General features: G+C 34.0%; 2 protein-coding genes across 2 annotated transcripts; one reads left to right on the forward strand and one right to left on the reverse strand.

Moving 5' to 3' along the window:
• The first annotated feature begins 1,082 nt into the window (after nt 1–1,082).
• Nucleotides 1,083–2,024, forward strand: LOC122731002 (olfactory receptor 4C46-like). The gene has a single exon (XM_043970714.1). It carries the CDS (start codon nt 1,098–1,100, stop codon nt 2,022–2,024), a length of 927 nt encoding a protein of 308 aa, XP_043826649.1. The 5' UTR covers nt 1,083–1,097.
• Nucleotides 2,025–8,326: 6,302 nt separating this feature from the next.
• Nucleotides 8,327–9,256, reverse strand: LOC122731001 (olfactory receptor 4C12-like). Its single transcript, XM_043970713.1, has one exon. It carries the CDS (start codon nt 9,254–9,256, stop codon nt 8,327–8,329), a length of 930 nt encoding a protein of 309 aa, XP_043826648.1.
• Between the last annotated feature and the right edge of the window lie 8,769 nt (nt 9,257–18,025).

The raw sequence follows: 18,025 nt of genomic DNA on the forward strand, positions 1-18,025 counted from the left end.
CAATTTTCAGAGTCAAATATGTCTTTATTCAAGTCAATGAAAAAAATTTTAAATAGCCCTGGACGAAGGAGAGATCTTAAGGGTTCTTCAGTGATACCCCATTCTAAGATCATATTGAATCATTATCAATGATTAATGAATCAGTTGGGACTCCATGTCCCAACATTCAATTCTTAATCTGTCTAAATATACTATCTAGTAGGCTACATACCTCTATCTTGTTTACTGAAATAGCAGGAGACTTCTGACTGAATGATTTGAATGATGGTTGAAATGATTAAATGATTAAATTGAATTTAACCTCATTAAAGTAATTTTTAATATATCCATGTGAGGGAATGTACATAATCATATCTTAAGATCATAGATTTACAGCTGGGAGAAATCACAGAGGGAGGAGACCTATCCTCTCTACCTCCCATACCAATTTTCAAATGAGGAAACAGGCAAAGAGAGATTAAGTAACATGGTCTAGGCTATACAATTAAGTAGTACAATAGATAGAATGATGACCTTGAAATCCAAAATATATGGATTCAAATTCTGCCTCAGAAACTTATTAAGTGTGCTACTCTGGGAAAAGAACAACCTCTCAGTTTCAATTTTTGTATCTTTAAATTGAGTAGAATTATAGCATCTATCCCAAAGGGTTGTTGTAAGAATGAAAGAAAAAGCATACATAAATGACTTTTCAAAAGAATTACAAGTAAAAAACTAGTTTATAGTACTTTATAAATACTATGTAAATGTTAGCTACTAAAATTATTAGTAGAAGTGTGCATTTGAGAAGAACTTTAATTCATTGTTCTTAAGTTCAGATCTCATGTCCTATCTGCTACACCGCATGCCTCTTCTCTAAGCCACTTTAAGCATAAGGCCATAGAGAATCGAGGGTATAAATTACCTACTTCAAGTTTACCCAGTTGACCAGGGCATTTGGAATATGAATATAGTCTTCTTGGATTCCAAGGTCAACCTATTTCCATATGATCTTTATAGGCCAGAGTCCAAAAAATACAAGGCTCTCTTAATGAAAACTTTTACTTTCTTCACAGATAAAACAACTATTGCCTGAATTCAACATCTCTATGGAATAAATGGATAATGGAAACAATGTGACTGAATTTATTCTGTTGGGTCTTACAGATAATCCAAAGATGCAGAAAATTGTTTTTGTTGTGTTTTTTATTATCTATGCTATTACAATGGTAGGTAACACACTCATTGTCATAACCATCAATATCAGCTCAACCCTGAATTCACCTATGTACTTTTTTCTGGCCTACCTGTCCTTTATAGATGCCTGCTATTCCTCTGTTAACACACCTAAACTCATTATAGATTCATTTTATGAAAAGAAAACCATATTCTTCAATGGTTGCATGACCCAAGTCTTTGGTGAACACTTCTTTGGAGGTGCTGAAGGCATCCTGCTCACTGTAATGGCCTATGACCGATATGTTGCAATTTGCAAGCCCCTGCATTACATAACCATCATGAATTGGCGGGTACGTGGACTCCTGGTGAGTGTGGTCTGGATAGGAGGCTTAATCCATGCAACTATACAGATGCTCTTCCTGGCTCAATTACCTTTCTGTGGTCCCAATATTATAGATCACTTTATGTGTGACTTAAATCCTTTGTTGAACCTTGCCTGCACTGACACTCACACCCTTGGCCTATTTGTTGCAGCCAACAGTGGTTTCATCTGCTTGTTAAACTTCCTCCTGTTAATGGTCTCCTATGCTGTAATCCTGAGTTCTCTGAAGACTCACAGTGCAGAGGGGAGACGCAAAGCCCTCTCCACCTGTGGTTCCCACATCACTGTAGTTGTTTTATTCTTTGTTCCCTGCATTTTTGTATATATGAGACCTGCAACAACCTTCCCTATTGATAAAGCCGTTGCAGTCTTCTACACAATTATCACCCCTATGTTAAACCCTTTAATCTACACACTGAGAAATGCTCAAATGAAAAATGCCATCAGGAAATTATGCAGCCAGAAGGAGGTCTTGGTTAGCTAGTAAAGAGCTCCTAATAAAACCACCAAACTCAAAATGAGGTGCAATGGGGAAGAAGGATAAATATCAAAAGAAGGATTTTATTGAAGAGGGAAGAGAAAATTCAAGGTTATTTTTAAAAAAGAAATTGCTAAGTAGTGTTCATTGTATCCACATTGTTGACAATGTTGTTGTTGCTGTTGTTGTTGTTAATTATGTAAAAATGGCTCCATAGTAAAAGGTATATGATGAGCTTTATCAGTCTTATTTTTAGTGGAGCCAATGAATGAATATTAAAGGAGAATGAGAGACCTACAGTACCTCTGAACAGACTACATTCTATAGTATATCCTTATTTTCTAATATATGCATATCTATACATATTCAAATAAGGTAAATGTCTTTTTTGCATGTGTGAAGGAGATGCTAGTCTAAGAATACCTTTCATTAGAAAGATCAAATAAATACCCTGATAGTTTTACATGTGCCTACTCTATATCAGGCATTGTTAACACTTCCCAGAACATAGTAGTTAGTAAATCCTTATTGACTAATTGAATGTTAGGTGTAGGTGATACTAGGCAAAAATAAATTCATTCTTGCCCTACATAATTTTAAAGGGACTCTTATACAACAAAGGCATATGGGAAATCAAGGATCCTCTCATGTAAAACATGGCACTTGGTCTAACTAAGCCTTAAAGTATGCTCAGACTTCTATTAGGTAGAGAAACACGTTGTCTACCAGGCATGGGGGTACAGAAATTGCAAAGCGGAGGGAATGCTGTATGTGAGGGGCAACAAGAAAGGCCATTTTGGAATGTTAAACATGCTTAAAGGGCCACAAACATACCTCTGGGTAATATTGCTAAAGGCTTCTCCCCATAATGTAAACATCATTCTGTGAATCTGGTTCAGTTATGTTCCAAATCTATCCATCTGTACTATAATTTAACCTACATTTCTTCATCTTGTCCATTCTGTTCACAATCATATAATAAGTCTTTGTCAAATATATTTATAAAATCTGGGTAAAACATTCATTTATAATTATCCTGATCTCTCAAGTAATATACATATCTATCTAAATTTACAGATCTTCATTAACCTATATATTTATAATTTATAAAAATTTGTATAAGACTAAGATTCATCTGGCACAATTTTTTAAAACTCAAGACTAACTTTTTTTGACCTCTGTGGTTTTTTTTTCTTGTCATGCATCAGTTTGCCAGCTTTCCAAATATTGGCTCAAGACCCCTCAATGTTGCTGAGATCTTTTCAGAGAGTTTGAATGTCAACATTATTTTTGTAATAATACTAAGGCATGTTTATTTCCTTAACAGTAAATTTCAATAGCTACAATGCACATAAACCAAAGAATATCTGTCAATAAGTATCTGTTTACTTGTCATTCACCCACACTCCAATGATTTTCTAAAACATCGTAAGAATTGTGAAAGTCTCTTAAAGCTTAAAGATGTAGTTAAACAGTTTAATTTGATTGGTAAAAAAACATGATAAAATCAAGAGGAATTGGAACAGGTGGGAAAGGACACAAAACCTCTGTTTTAATCTACCTTTCTAATTGTAGTTCATTTCCAATTTCTTAACTCTCTGGAGCTGAGTTAGCAAGGAAATTCAGTATCTTACAGTACTACTTCTGTCCTAAAAAAAAGGCAGGGGAGGACCACAGGAGGTTCACTAATTGTAGTCCTGCTGAAGCTATCATTGATCATTTTAGTCGAGTATTCAAAAATGGCCCGAACAGCTCCTTGATATGATGGACCATTTCATCTGTCTGGCTTGAAAATCAATGTATCCCTGTGACCAGGTTTTGAACAATGGCATTGCTCACATGTTACAAAGAGTGTGACCTGGCTTTCACAAACTAACACAATCAAGCCAGAAAGGATCAGCCTGGTATTGTGGGAGTCTTCAACACCAGCTCTTCCTCTTCTTCCTCAAAGCTTCATGTAATAAAGTTAGGTAATTAATTCAGGTAATCTTGTGTCACATCTACAAGTACAATCTGTTTAGGTAATTCTGGCACCCAAGAAAAGTCATATATGTTTCAGTACTTATGGTAATAAAATCCTTAGGGTTCATAGAGGGCACTCTCCCATATATTCCATATAACTACAGGGTCAAGACTCTGAAGAAGAAAAACAAATTTAGGCCAGGGTTGATGGACTATGAAAACACAGAATATTACAAAATGAGAAGACATGTTCTTAACTTGGCATCTGCAACCATGTTTGCTCAGCATTTTAATAAATACATTTCAATATAATTGGTTTCCATCATGGTCTTATGTATTTTATTTTATTGCTTTAAAATAGTATACTGAGGCTAAAGGGGTACAGGATTCATCAGTCTGATCAGGTGGTCCATCACATAAACATCCACGTGCACACACATGTAGACACACAAATACAGAGCAATTGTTGTAAAGTTGGAGTACACGTTTGATGTACCGAGGCATAAAAAAGAAAAATACTGGGAAATATTAATAGAAAAGGGATTTCCAGGGGGCAGCTAGGTGGCACAGTGGACAAAGCACCAGCCCTGGATTCAGGAGGACCTTAGTTCAAATCAGGGTCAAACACTTGACACTAACTAGCTGTGTGACTCTGGGCAAGTCACTTAACCCTCATTGGACCACCAAAAAAAGGGGAAAAAAGAAAAGGGATTTCCAGAGTATAAAGTAATTTAGGTGGATGAGTGACTAGTATGCCTGACCTTATCTGTAGATTTTAGAACATACTAGTAGGCCAATAAATTGGGAAGGGAATATTTCCTAGAGCATATTAGCATGTTATTGGAGTCATCAAGTATGAGATCAGTAATAGAAATAGAGAAGAATCCTAGGAACCAACAATTAAACTCATTACGAAAGGAGGTATCTGAAATTAATTCTCTATGGAACACCAGAATGAATGGCATGGGGTGAAATTCAAAGAATTGAAGAAAAAGGGAGACTGAAAGTAAGGTGTAGGAGAAATCAAGGAGCTCGACCTCTCTACCATGGAGGAAGAAAATGTAAAACTATGAACAAATTCAATGAAAATGTGGCCCAGGATTTAGTCTTTTAAAATAGCTAGTTGTTTTGCTTGGTTTTGTTTTATTTTGGGGTGGGGTGGGGTGTAAGACAAAGGAAGCCTAAATGAAAGGGATTTGATTTTCTGAAAAAGTTTTATTTATTTATTTATTTATTCATTAATCTTATTAATTCATTTATTTATCCATTAATTAATTTAATTAATTAATTTCTTTATTTGCTTGTTTACTTATTGGACACTAAGTCTCTTAATCGCACACAGACTGGAAGAAACACACGTAGACCCAATCCTACTACTTTTAGGCATGGGATATTATGTCTCCTCCATTTCTGACCTAGGCTGATGCTTCTTTCAGAATCTAGTGGTTCTCTGCTCCCCAACTTGACCAATTGGCTGTAGACTTATTGTAATATGATTGCATACCACAGATGAGATTGCAGCTCAGAAATCTAAAGCTCAAGGGGATATTATCATGGAGATTCTCCTCTTTCCTGTTCATTCAAACATGATTCTCTAACCAGCTAATCATTTCTGACATATATCTTTCTTTCCAACCTCTTTCCTTGGTAGCCATGATGGAAATGATACTTTTATTCTGAAGACTTCATTATTTTGCCTAAATTTATTAATCTTTTGGAGATTTTTTCTTCCAATTTTATTTATATCCATTAAAATCACCAAAACCACCAAAAGTGAGCAGCAGTTTTCATCCAGTTGGAAAGGTCATTGGAAGCTCTTTGTCACTTTGGTCCCTGTATTGCTGTCATCATAAGAGTGAAAAATAGTTGCTCTAGTTACAGTCAGGAGACAGACACTAACTGATATTTCTTAATTATTTCTCCTCTGACCTTTGCAAGATTTTTGCTCACCAGGTGGCAGCCTGGTATCTTCATCTTCACTCCTCAGAGAGTACCTAAATACTCTTTGCTTAGCCCAGATTCCTACTCTTATGGGGAAAACTTATGTATTTTATAGTTACATATGGAATTTGATTCTCATTTCCTTGATACTCAGTTAAATTCTCTCCTTCAGCCCCTTGACATGTCAGAATTTATCATTGATTTATCATATCTTTCTTGAGATCTCTTTCTTTTTGCATCCATTTTTACATTTGTCTTTTAGTATCACTTTTTATATTACACATAATTCTCATTGAAAATTGTAGGAAAGGGTTCTATTAGCTTTTTTTTTTTACATCCCTATCTTTGAGGAAAAGAAAAAAAAACTTTACTTAAATAATAGTAAATGATTATTTGAATGAGGTGGAGGGGCTAAAATGCTAAAACCTGATAAATGCATTCTCTTTACCCTTGTGCTTTCTGAAGCAGCACCATCAATTATTTTTCATATTTTGTTATACTTCATTTGCACAATTTTATGAGAGCACATTCCAAACAAAAATGGGTCAAAAATGATATGTGGCTTTGGGAGAAGAAGAGATGGAGGGTTTTGAGGGACAGCTGTTGAAAGTAATTATTCTTCTTGCTTTGTGGCTTAGAAGAGTAAATCAGTTTATTTAGACCATAGTGGCATAAATTGGATGAACTAGTAAAAGTTTCATATTTTAGCTCAGTGGAAGGAAAATCTAACTACCAAATAGACATATCCAAAAGGGGAATTGATGACATTGGTAGGTTACAAGCTTACCCTAACTAGAAACAATTTGGGAAAGACTGGATGATCACTTATTGGGGTTTTTTGAGATACTTGTTTACTGGTCAAGTACTGCTTAGAATCGATGGTCTCTGAGTTTCCTAACAAAATATAAGATTCAGTGAATCTGTGGAATCAAAAGTGATAAATTTCAGAGAATTGCTTCTAATTATCACTTTAGTGACCACACTTATATGTCAAGCATTTAAAAGAACTCAACTACAATTGTTCTGAAAGTCCCAAGACAATCTTTTAAAATTTTCAGATCATATGGATTTATGTAACTGATTTTTTACTCCAAAATATGCTCTATTCTAGTAATAAAACTCACATTATTAGATTCTAATGAGGATGTAGTAAGAATAATTCTAGTTTCAAGAGTCAGGGACATTGTGTCTTCTCCCAGCTCTGCTAGTGATTTGTGGCAACCTTCAGTAAGCCATTTAGAGATGGTTGCATGTAGTGGATGAGGCACTGGACCTAGAGTCAAGAGGACCTGAATATAATTCTCACCTGAGATAATAATTAGCTATGTGACCTTTGGCAAGTCAGTAAATCTGTCAGTACTTCACTGGTTTAAAAAAAATGAGGAAGTGAGATGCATTATGTCTGAAATTACAATCCTATAATCTATTTAATGTTCTTGAGCCTCAGGGAAAGAATTTTTTCCCCCTTCTTACCCTTTACCTCTGTATGAAGTGAAACTAGATAAGCAATTCAACTTTATATTTACATAATGATCTGATATGTTGATTAAATGACATAATAAATGCAAACAGGCTTTGTAAATAATAAAAATGCTAATGATTCTAATATACAAGATATAGATGTAAAATAATATTTAGCAAAGGCAGATGGTGAAAGTAGATAAGATTAATTTCTTTCATTATTTAAACTATCACATTTTATCTCCCTCTTGACCTTGACAGAAATATGGAATAAAAAATACAGAAATCTACAAGCCAGAATTGTAATTATAAATTATGATAACTGGATCAAGCTTCTCAAACCTTAGTGGTAAGCTGTAGAGAATTTCGTCAAATCACCTTGTTAAAATTCAACAAAGGGGGCAGCTAGGTGGTGCAGTGGATAGAGCACCGGCTCTGGATTTAGGAGGACCTGAGTTCAAGTCCGGCCTCAGACACTTAAGAATTGCTAGCTGTGTGACCCTAGGCAAGTCACTTAACCCTCACTTCCCCGCAAAAACAATCAAAAACAAAAACAAACAAATTCCATGAATTGTTGTTGGGATAGATCATACAACCAGTATTCATACATAGGGAGAGATCCAGGAGCATTTACTTTGATCATAAGGGGCCTTGGACCATCTTGAGGCCATTGAAAGGGAGTCTTCTGGAAAAGGGAACAGGAGGCAAAGGAGATCTTGGATGGACTAGATAAATGACGAGCCAAGGAATTTGGGGAAGTTGAAAAGAAGAAATTTTTTTTTTTTATTTTCTGGCTAATTAGTTGCTAACATCAGCTATCTCACTTTTGTTAATGCCCTTTAAATCTCATTGTGCTGGGACAATGAACACTTGACCAATCCTATTTACCACTCTGCTGCCAGTTCTTGTATATTATTAATAAGGATATTTTCTTAGTGTTCTATTTACTTATCACCTAAATTCACTTTGTGGCTACAGAGCTTCCTCATAGCATTTTTCACTTCTGTGTTCCTTAATGTGTAGATTAAAGGATTTAACATGGGGGCCACCATAGTATAAAAGACAGCCACAGCTTTATCTATTGGAAGGGTGGTCACAGGCCTCAGGTACACAAATATGCAAGGCAAAAAAAATAAGATGACTACAGTAATATGTGATACACAGGTGGAGAGGGCTTTGCGTCTCCCCTCAAGACTGTGATTCTTTAAGGAACGCAAAATGACAACATAGGAGATCATCAACAAAAGGAAATTTAACAGACATATGAAACCACTATTAGCTGCCACAAATAGACCAAGGGCATGGGTGTCCATGCAGACCAGATTAAGCAAAGGGTACAGGTCACACATGAAGTGATCTATGATGTTGGGTCCACAGAAAGGCAACCAGATTGTGAAGAGAATCTGGATTGTTGCATGGAGAAAGCCCCCTGTCCAAGCTATTGCCACAAGGAGGCCACACAACTTCCTGCTCATAATTATAGTATAGTGGAGTGGTTTACAGATTGCAACATACCTATCATAGGCCATCACTGTGAGCAAGATTATCTCAGTAGCCCCAAAGATATGTTCTGCATAGACCTGAGTCATACACCAATTGAAGGAGATTATTTTCTTCTCTTGGAGGGAGTCCATGATAAGTTTGGGTGCTGAGGAAGATGAATAGATTGTATCTATGAAAGACAAGTGTGCCAGAAAAAAATACATGGGGGAGTTTAGAGACTGACTATTGGTGATGGTCACCAAAATGAGAAGATTGCCTGCCAGTGTTACCATGTATAAGACCAGAAACAATGCAAATATTATTTTCTGCATATTCGGATTCTCTGTAAGTCCTAATAAGATGAATTCTGTCACATTCCTTCCATTCTCCATCTATCTAATATGAATGAACAGTAAATTAGGAAATGGGCTTTATCTGCAAAGAAAATCAGAGAAGTATACAGTGATTAAATAACTCAATATACTAGTAAGAAGCAAGTCATCTAGAACAAATGCCCACTTAAAAGAATTTCTCAAGAGATCATGACAGCATCTTCCCAGTGTCTACTCTAACTTTTCCTCATAAAGAAAATAGTTAGTCCTTTCTATAATGGAAATCCACCTGGGGAAAAAATATCTTTTATAATAAATATGAAGGCCATTTTGGGGTAGGAAGATCTTGTTCAAATTCTGTTTTGATGAGTTGTCTTTAATCCACATGTGAGCAAATTTTCATAAGACATTTACTTGCCAATTTTTTTCCCCTTGGGAATGTCAGAGAGTTTGGGACAACGATATCTTTTTATCAATTTCTCCTAGTGAGGTTGGGGAACATAGCCAAACTGTACAACAATTCTGGGTAATATATTATCTCTTAGAAGTAAATAAAACTGTGAGTCTCTATAGGGGCATTTCATAAAGTACTTTCTTCCCAAAACTTGCTGATAGAACATTGTTGGAATGTATCATAGATTACTGATATGCATTGGAGTCACTGACCCTGAAGGTAAAAATTCCTATCCTATGCCTATGTATAATTTTTCCTTCTTTACATTTAATTTAGCTTAAAGCTATATCCAATTGTCCATGGAACCTGGTGGCACAGTGAATATTACACTGAGCCTGGAATTAGGAAATCCTGAGGGAAATACAGCCTTAGAAAACTTTAAGTTGTGGGACCCTGCATAAGTCAATTAATTACCTTTGATTTACTTTACTTTCCTCAATTGTAAAATGGGAATGAAAATAGGACCTACTTTTCAGGGGTGGGTTTTGAGGATCAAAAGAAATATTTTTTTGGGAAAAAGTACTTAGCAGAGTGCCTGTGATATAGTAGTAACTATATAAATGCTTATTCACTTCCCTTCCAATCTCATGGAAATGTGGAACACTGGGATATTATCACAAATGTTTCATGATTTTTCTCATGCTGGTAGCTTGAATTTGTTGATAGATGTTTGAAATCTTAGAGAAGAAGATACAACAGAGGCTAAAAAGAACAATACCTACTAGACACATTACTATATTGAATTTTTCTTGACTAACAGTGTCTTCCATCTCTTTTTTCTATGTGTTTTTAGAAGGCTTATGTTAAGAATGGGTGTTTTTTGTTGTTGTTGTTGTTGTTGTTGTTCATATGAAATCCTTGAAGAAACCTTCAACTGTGAAATAATTGTTCTTCATAGACTTCAGATCTGGTCTAGAGGGGAGATGCAAAATAAAATCATGGGAGTGCATCCTATATACAAAATAGCTCTATCATTTACTAGTTCTTTAACCTTGGGGAAGTGACAAGGTCAGCATGACTGTCCTTAGCTAGCACTTGGATTTAATTACTATTACCTGGATTACCAGTGTTTTATGAGGAAAGTGCTTTCTAAAATTTAAATATTTTAAAAATTTAAACCTCCATGTAATTTGATTATTTAATTTAATAACTTCATCTTTAAATTGATGATCTCACAAGTAATAAATCGAAGAGTAATGTTTTAAGCTTAGGTTTTCGAATACCTAATCTAATCATTCAAAAAAAAAAGTTCCCTAATAAGGGTCACTGTCTCTCAGTTATTCTCAGTTACAATATGGCACAAATGGAAAGGAAATGTGGAATCTTCTAGTTCAAGTCTTATGCAAAATATGAATCTATTCTCCATTTGAAATCATTGAGTGCCAGGTGGATTTTCATTTTGAGCCAAAATATACCTACACATACTTTATACTCATAGATTCTAATTACATTTTTAAGCTGAATTAGATCAAATTTAATTTATACTTCATTCACATTAGAGTGCATAAGTCACTTAGAGACATATCCTTTTAAAAATATTTTTTTCCTTTTTTAAGCTATGTGTCCATTTCTGAGGTTTCAACTCTAAAGTGTGATGTTTCCTATTTAGGCCAGTCATCCTTCTAGTCTTCAATGGAGTTTTAATACTGTTGCCCACCCTCTTCTCCTATATATTCTTTCCTTCTTTGTCTTCCATTATTTTATCTTTCTCTTTTTCTTCACTTAACTCTCTTATGTTACTTTATCAACCTCCTTTACTGAAATTTATGGGCTCAGCAATTTGACTTCAAACTACCTCTACTGACATTCACAGTGTATTCCTTCATGACCTCTATGTTACTGTCTAAATGAACTATTAACAATTCACAGTATATTATTCTTTCCATAAACTCATACAAACTGTCAACTTTAACAAAAATGTGTTCCATCCACATTTTCCTTCTGGAGCCTTATCTTTCTTTAAAGCTAAATTCAGGTAAAAATACTGTTTTGATTTCTACCTTTATATCCCTGTTGGTTAATTGTCTTTCTCGCTCCTCAAATAAATTTGTATGACATATACATATCTATATATTATATTAACCTAATAAACCATGAGATAATTTGAGAGTAGAAATGGTTTCATTACAGACTTTTCACGTTATAGCTTAGCATATGACCTTTTACCAATTAGATAATTAAAATATTTGGTGATTGGAATGGAATAGAACCAAATTTCACAAGACATGGTCTTGAGGCCTCTCTCTAATCTGAATAGTTTTCTCTATAAAATCTCCACCGTTTCATTATGCTTTCTGAATCATTTAAGTGACAGAAGGAAAACAAAATATTTGTTACCTGAGTAGTAGGGCAGCATGTAAGGAAGAATATCACTTCTTGCTATCAGTCCATTGTGTTCCAATTCATGAAAAAGGCAGGAAAAAGGACCACAGAGGCATGCTCTGGGAGGAAGAATCATTATTCTGGATGATATGCTGATTGTAGTGTATATATTCCCCAAACAAGCAAACTTAACTGGGAGTCATTTTCATTTATTATTTAAATTTATACTATAAGATTTTAGTCCTAAAGAATAATATCTCCTTTCTGTAACCTATGAAAGCCCAGTTCATCATATAGTTGAATGAGACACTCATATGAAACCTTACATACAAAACAAAAGCAAAGAAATAACCCTAAGGACTGTCATAATAATAGCAAAAAGTTATATAGTGTTTTAAATTTTGCTATGCATTTTACAAATATTATGTCATTTTATCTACACAACAAACTGGTAAGGTAGCGAATATTCTTTATACCCCTTTTATAGATAAAGAAATAAAGGCACGGGAGGGGGGGGCGGGTTGTGATTTACTAAGTGCCACATAGCTAGTAAGTATCTGAAGATAGATTTGAACTCAGGTTTCACTTCCTGACCTCAGCTAGGTACTTCAATCATCAGAATCATTTGCTGTTTTCATTCCAAATATTTTATTGTAACCACTGTTTTATCCCTTCTTGTATTTCCTGGGCCTCTATAGAAGGTTTAAAAAAGTCTTGCCAAAGTGATTTATAGGGCAGCAAAAAGAAAAAAATATGAATATAAATATATGAGTTTGAATTAATATTTTTATGAACAAAACAGTTTAGGCTCAAGAATGTCTTTATTTCTCCTTCTCAAGGGACTAAAGTCTTTGACTTAACATCTATTGAAACAAGATTTCTATGAGTCATGGGGGAAAAAAAAAACTGGGCATGATCAAAAAATCCAAAAGATTAAACTTACTGGGAAGAAGTGTTAATGGGAATCATCTGTCTCGTTTGTGACCATATCACCTAAGAGCTACCTCTATCTCCATATTGCCATATCTACATGGTGCTTTAGGTGCCCAGAACCAATAAACTTGAACTAGTCAACTTCATATGAATAGAATAGTAATAAATATGTTTTGGTGTATTTTATTGCTATTAAATTTGACCTATGATTTTAATCCCTTCGGATCTCTCAAAGAAAGAAATCCCTTGAACAATACATGTTCCCAACTTCGTTATAATCATAGAGATTTGACTAGGGGTTAAATGACTTGTCCAATGTCACTATATCAAAGGCAGGGCTTTTAACCTGGGATTTTATGAATCTAAACATGGCTCATTACCCACCAGACCAGACTCCTTTATTCTCTGATATATTATTATAAAATCAAGTACAAAAATTGTTAGACAACTAAAAAAAGTATATTTCATGAAATATAGCAGACAAGTGATAATTTATTACAAATTAAATTAAAATATGCTAAGGTAAAAAAACTTACATTTTGTTTATTTGGATGGGAGTATTTTCTGATATATTCAAGTGCAATAAATAACTGTTTAATAAAATATTTTCAATTCTGCATAAGTATGCACGGATTGTCCATGTTCCCAACAGAAAATTCCATAATAAGGATCTTCTCAAATGACAGTTCTAATACACCTCAAGACAAAAAAACTATAGCAGAAATGAATACAAATTGTTCTCTCAAGCCATTCCACATCTTAAAGTATCCATACAGAAAAAAATGAAACTAATTTCTTCTTTGTTTGCAAAATACTTAAAGAGGATCCTTAAACAGAATACTGACCTATTCCCATGTTTCATGCTTCATTCTCAAAGGACTTAATTATTAATGGTTTTTGAATTGCTTTGTTTTAGAAGTAGAGGTGGGATTTTGGTGACTTGTTTATGAAAAAATAGATATATCTGTCTAGTTGGTTCTTTTCACTGCCTTTGGGGTTTCTACTCTCTGACTTCAAAGCCATGGGGTGAAAGGTTTCATTAGGACTAATCCTCTTGAGTATCAACACAGATACAGAGTCCTATTTGAAGAGAGATTTCACATAGCATCATTTCAGGGTTGGAAAAATCCATGAGTTTGCTTCTTTTAAAACACTTTTCTTGATTACATGCAAACAAAAATTTGTACTATTTATCTTTTCTTATATTTTGATTTCCAAATTCTCTATCTCTTCCTCCCTCCCTGACCTCATCCTTGAGAAGGCAATTATGTAAAGTCATGCAAAGCATTTCTATATTAGCTATACTGAAAAAGACAATGTAGAAATAAAAAAGATAACAAAGTAAGAAAAAGTATGATTGAATCTATATACAGACTCTCTCCATTCTTTCTGTACAGAAGGATAGCATTTTTCATTATAAGTCCTTTTGAATTGTCTTGCATCATTATATTGCTGAGAATAGCAAATCATTCACAGTTAATCATCATTACAATTTTGGTATTACTGTGTGCAATGTTTACCTGGTTCTTTTCATTTTACTATTGATAAGTTCATGTAAGTTTTCTCAGGCATTTTCTGAAAAAATCTTGGTCATCACATCTTACACCAAAATAGTATTGCATCAAAATCACATACCACAACTTATTCAGCCATTTTCCAGTTGATGGTCATAACTGAATTCCTAATTCTTTGTCACCACAGAAAGATCTGTTATGAATATTTTTGTACATAAAGGTAATTTCTCTTTTTTCTTTTTTCTCTTTGGGGTATAGACTCAGGAGGAGTATTGCTGAGATAAAGGATACATACGGTTTTATACCCCTTTGAATAGTTTGTGTATAGCTGGATTAAATCACAATGCCATCAACAGTGCATTAGTGTCTCATTTTTTCCACATGCCCTCCAACATTTGCCATTCTATTTTCTTTATTTTCATTTTTTGATTAAAATATATTTGTTTTAATTATTTTTCCAATTACATGTAAATAAGTTTTTTTGAGTTCCAGTTTTTTCTCCCACCCTCCTTTCTCTCCCCTCTCCCAAGGACACCAAGCAATTTGATATAGATTATTTATTACAATCATGTTAAACATATTTCCACAGTAGTCATGTTATAAGAGAAGAATCAGAACAAAAGTAAAAAATGAAAGAAAGAATAAACAAGAACAATAACAAAAAAGTAACAACAAAAGTGAAAATAGTACAATTCAATCTACATTCAGACTCCATAGTTCTTTGTTTCTGAATGTGGAGATCATTTTCCTCCATAAGTCTTTTGGCATTGTCTTAGATATTGCATTGCCAAAAAGAGTTAAGTCTATCCTAGTTGATCATCACCCAGTGTGGTTGATATTGTGCATCATGTTCTCTTGGTTCAGCTCATTTCAGTCAACATCAATCATGTAAGTCTTTCCATGTCTTTTCTGAATTTCATCCACTCATCATTTCTTACAACACAATAGTATTCCATTACATTCATATGCCACAAACTTGTTTAGCCATTTCTCAATTGATGGGGTTCCCCTCAATTTCCAAATCTTTGCTACCACAGAAAGAATGGCTATAAATAAAAATTTTTGTACATGTGGCTCCTTTTCCCTTCTTTATGATCTCTTTGGGATGTAGGCCTGGTAGTGGTATTTCTAGGCCAAAGTTTATGCAAAGTTTTACAGTGTTTTGAGCATGATTCTGAATTGCTTTCCAGAATTGGTAGGTCAGTTCACAACTACACCAAAAGTGCATTAGTGTTCCAATTGTCCCACATCCAATCCAACATTTATCATTTTCCTTTTTTGTCATATTAGCCAATTGAATATGTGTGAGGTAGTAGCTCAGAGTAGTTATAATTTGCATTTCTCTAATCTGTAGTGAATAAAAACAATTTTTTTCCCAAATGGCTGAAATAGCTTTAATTTTGTCATCTGAAAACTGCCTGTTCATATCCTTTGACCACTTCTCAATTGGGGAATGACTTGTATTCTTTTATATTTGATTCAGTTCCCTGTGTATTTTAGATATGAGGCCTTTATAAGAAACACTGTCTGTAAAAATTGTTTCCCATCTTTCTGCTTTCCTTCTAATCTTGTTTGCATTGGTTTTGTTTGTGCAATTAAAAAAATAATATAATCAATGGAATTATTGATCTATTTTTCATTTCATAATGTTCTCTATTTCATCATTGGTCATAAATCCTTCCCCTCTCCATAGATCTTACAAGTAAATTATTCCTTCCTTTTCTAATTTGCCTATGGTAGCATCCTTTATGTCTAGGTCTTGTGCCTATTTTGAATTTACTTTGGTGTATGGTGTAAGATGAGTGTTTATGCCTAGTTTCTGCCATATTATTTTCCAGTTTTCCTAGCAGTTTTTGTCAAATAGTGATATTTATCCCAGAAGCTGGAGTCTTTAGGTTTATCAAACAGGAGATTTCTATATTCACTTACTATTGTGTTATGTATGACTAATATATTCCACTGATCCACCACTCTATTTCTTAACTACTACCAAATAGTTTTTGTTTTGTTTTTGGTTTTTTGATGGGCAGTGATGGTTAAGTGACTTGCCCAGGGTCACACGGCCAGTAAATATCAAGTATCTGAGGCCAGATTTGAACTCAGGTCCTCCTGAATACAGGGCCAGTGTTTTATCCACTGTAGCACCTAGCTGTCTCCCTACCAAATAGTTTTGATGATTGCTGCTTAATAATATAGTTTTACATCTGGTATAGCTAGGCCATCTTTCTTTGCTTTTTTTCCCCACTAATTCCCTTGATATTCTTGATATTTTGTTCTTCCAGATGAATTTTATTGTTATTATTTCTAGCTTTCTGAAATAAATTTTGATAGTTTGATTAGTATGGCATTGAATAAATAAATTTAGGTAGAATTAAATTGTTTATTATTATTATTATTATTATTATTATCATTATCATTATTTAAGGCCTACCCATGAGGAATTTGCATTTTTCCATTTGTTTAGATCTGATTTTATTTGTGAGAAAAAATGTTTTGTAATTGTGTTCATATGTTACCTGAGTCTTCCCTGGGAGGTAGACTCCCAAGTATTTTATAATTGTCCGTAGTTATTTTAAATGGAATTTCTCTTTCTATCTCTTGTTCCTCAACTTTGTTGGTCATATACAGAAATGCTGTTTATTTTATATCCTGCAACTTTGCTAAAGTTGTGAATTGTTTCAAATAAGTTTTTTAGTTAATTCTTTAAGATTCTCTAAGTATACCATAGTATCTTCTGCAATGAGCCATTTTTTTTTCTGTCATGTTAGCCAATCTGATAACTATGTGGTGTTTCCTTGGAATTACTTTAATTTTCATTTTTCTAATCAATAGCACTTTAGAACATTTTTTTGGTAAGACTATAGGTTGCTTTGTTTTCTTCTTCTTAAAACTTCCTGTTCATATCTTTTAACCATTTATCAATTGGGGAAAGACTGATATTCTTATAAATTTGACTCAGTTCCCTATATATTTAAGACATGAAGCCTTTATCAAAGAAACTTGTTGTAAACTTTCCCCAATTGTTTCCTTTTAATTTTGACTTCATTGATTTTGATTGTTGAAAATTCATTAAAATTGAATTTCCATTTTATATCCCATAATGCTCTTTCTCTCTAGTTCTACCACAAAGCCATTCCTTCTCCAAAAACATGACAGGTAAAATATTCCCTGCCCCATAATTTTCTTATGGTATTATCCTTTATGCCAACACAATGTATTCTTTTTCACCGTTTCTTGGAATATGGTGTGCAATGTTGATCTATACTTTGCTTCTGCCGAACTACTTTCCAGTTTCCCGAACACTTTGTTTAAATAATGACTACTTGTCTCAAAATCTTGGATTTTGGCATTTCTAAGTACTAGATTACTATGGTTATTTACTATGACATATTATGTACTTAATCTATTCCACTGATCCATCATCAATTTCCTATTGGCTGAGTTTAAAAACAACAACAAACAACTGCTGATTCTCAGACAATTGTACCCTTTTGTCAGGATTGATTTTGTTGTTCTATCATTTAGTCATGTTCAATGACCCAATAGACCATAGCACACCAGGTCTTTCTTTCTTCCACTACCTCTCAAATTCTGTTAAAGTTCCTG

This window comes from Dromiciops gliroides, chromosome 6 (genome assembly GCF_019393635.1).
Source record: "Dromiciops gliroides isolate mDroGli1 chromosome 6, mDroGli1.pri, whole genome shotgun sequence".
Lineage (NCBI taxonomy): Eukaryota > Metazoa > Chordata > Mammalia > Microbiotheria > Microbiotheriidae > Dromiciops > Dromiciops gliroides.

Bases quoted from the DNA above. Each gene is read 5' to 3' on its own strand.
- LOC122731002 (XM_043970714.1), top strand. From the start codon at position 1,098: ATGGATAATGGAAACAATGTGACTGAATTTATTCTGTTGGGTCTTACA.
- LOC122731001 (XM_043970713.1), bottom strand. From the start codon at position 9,256: ATGGAGAATGGAAGGAATGTGACAGAATTCATCTTATTAGGACTTACA.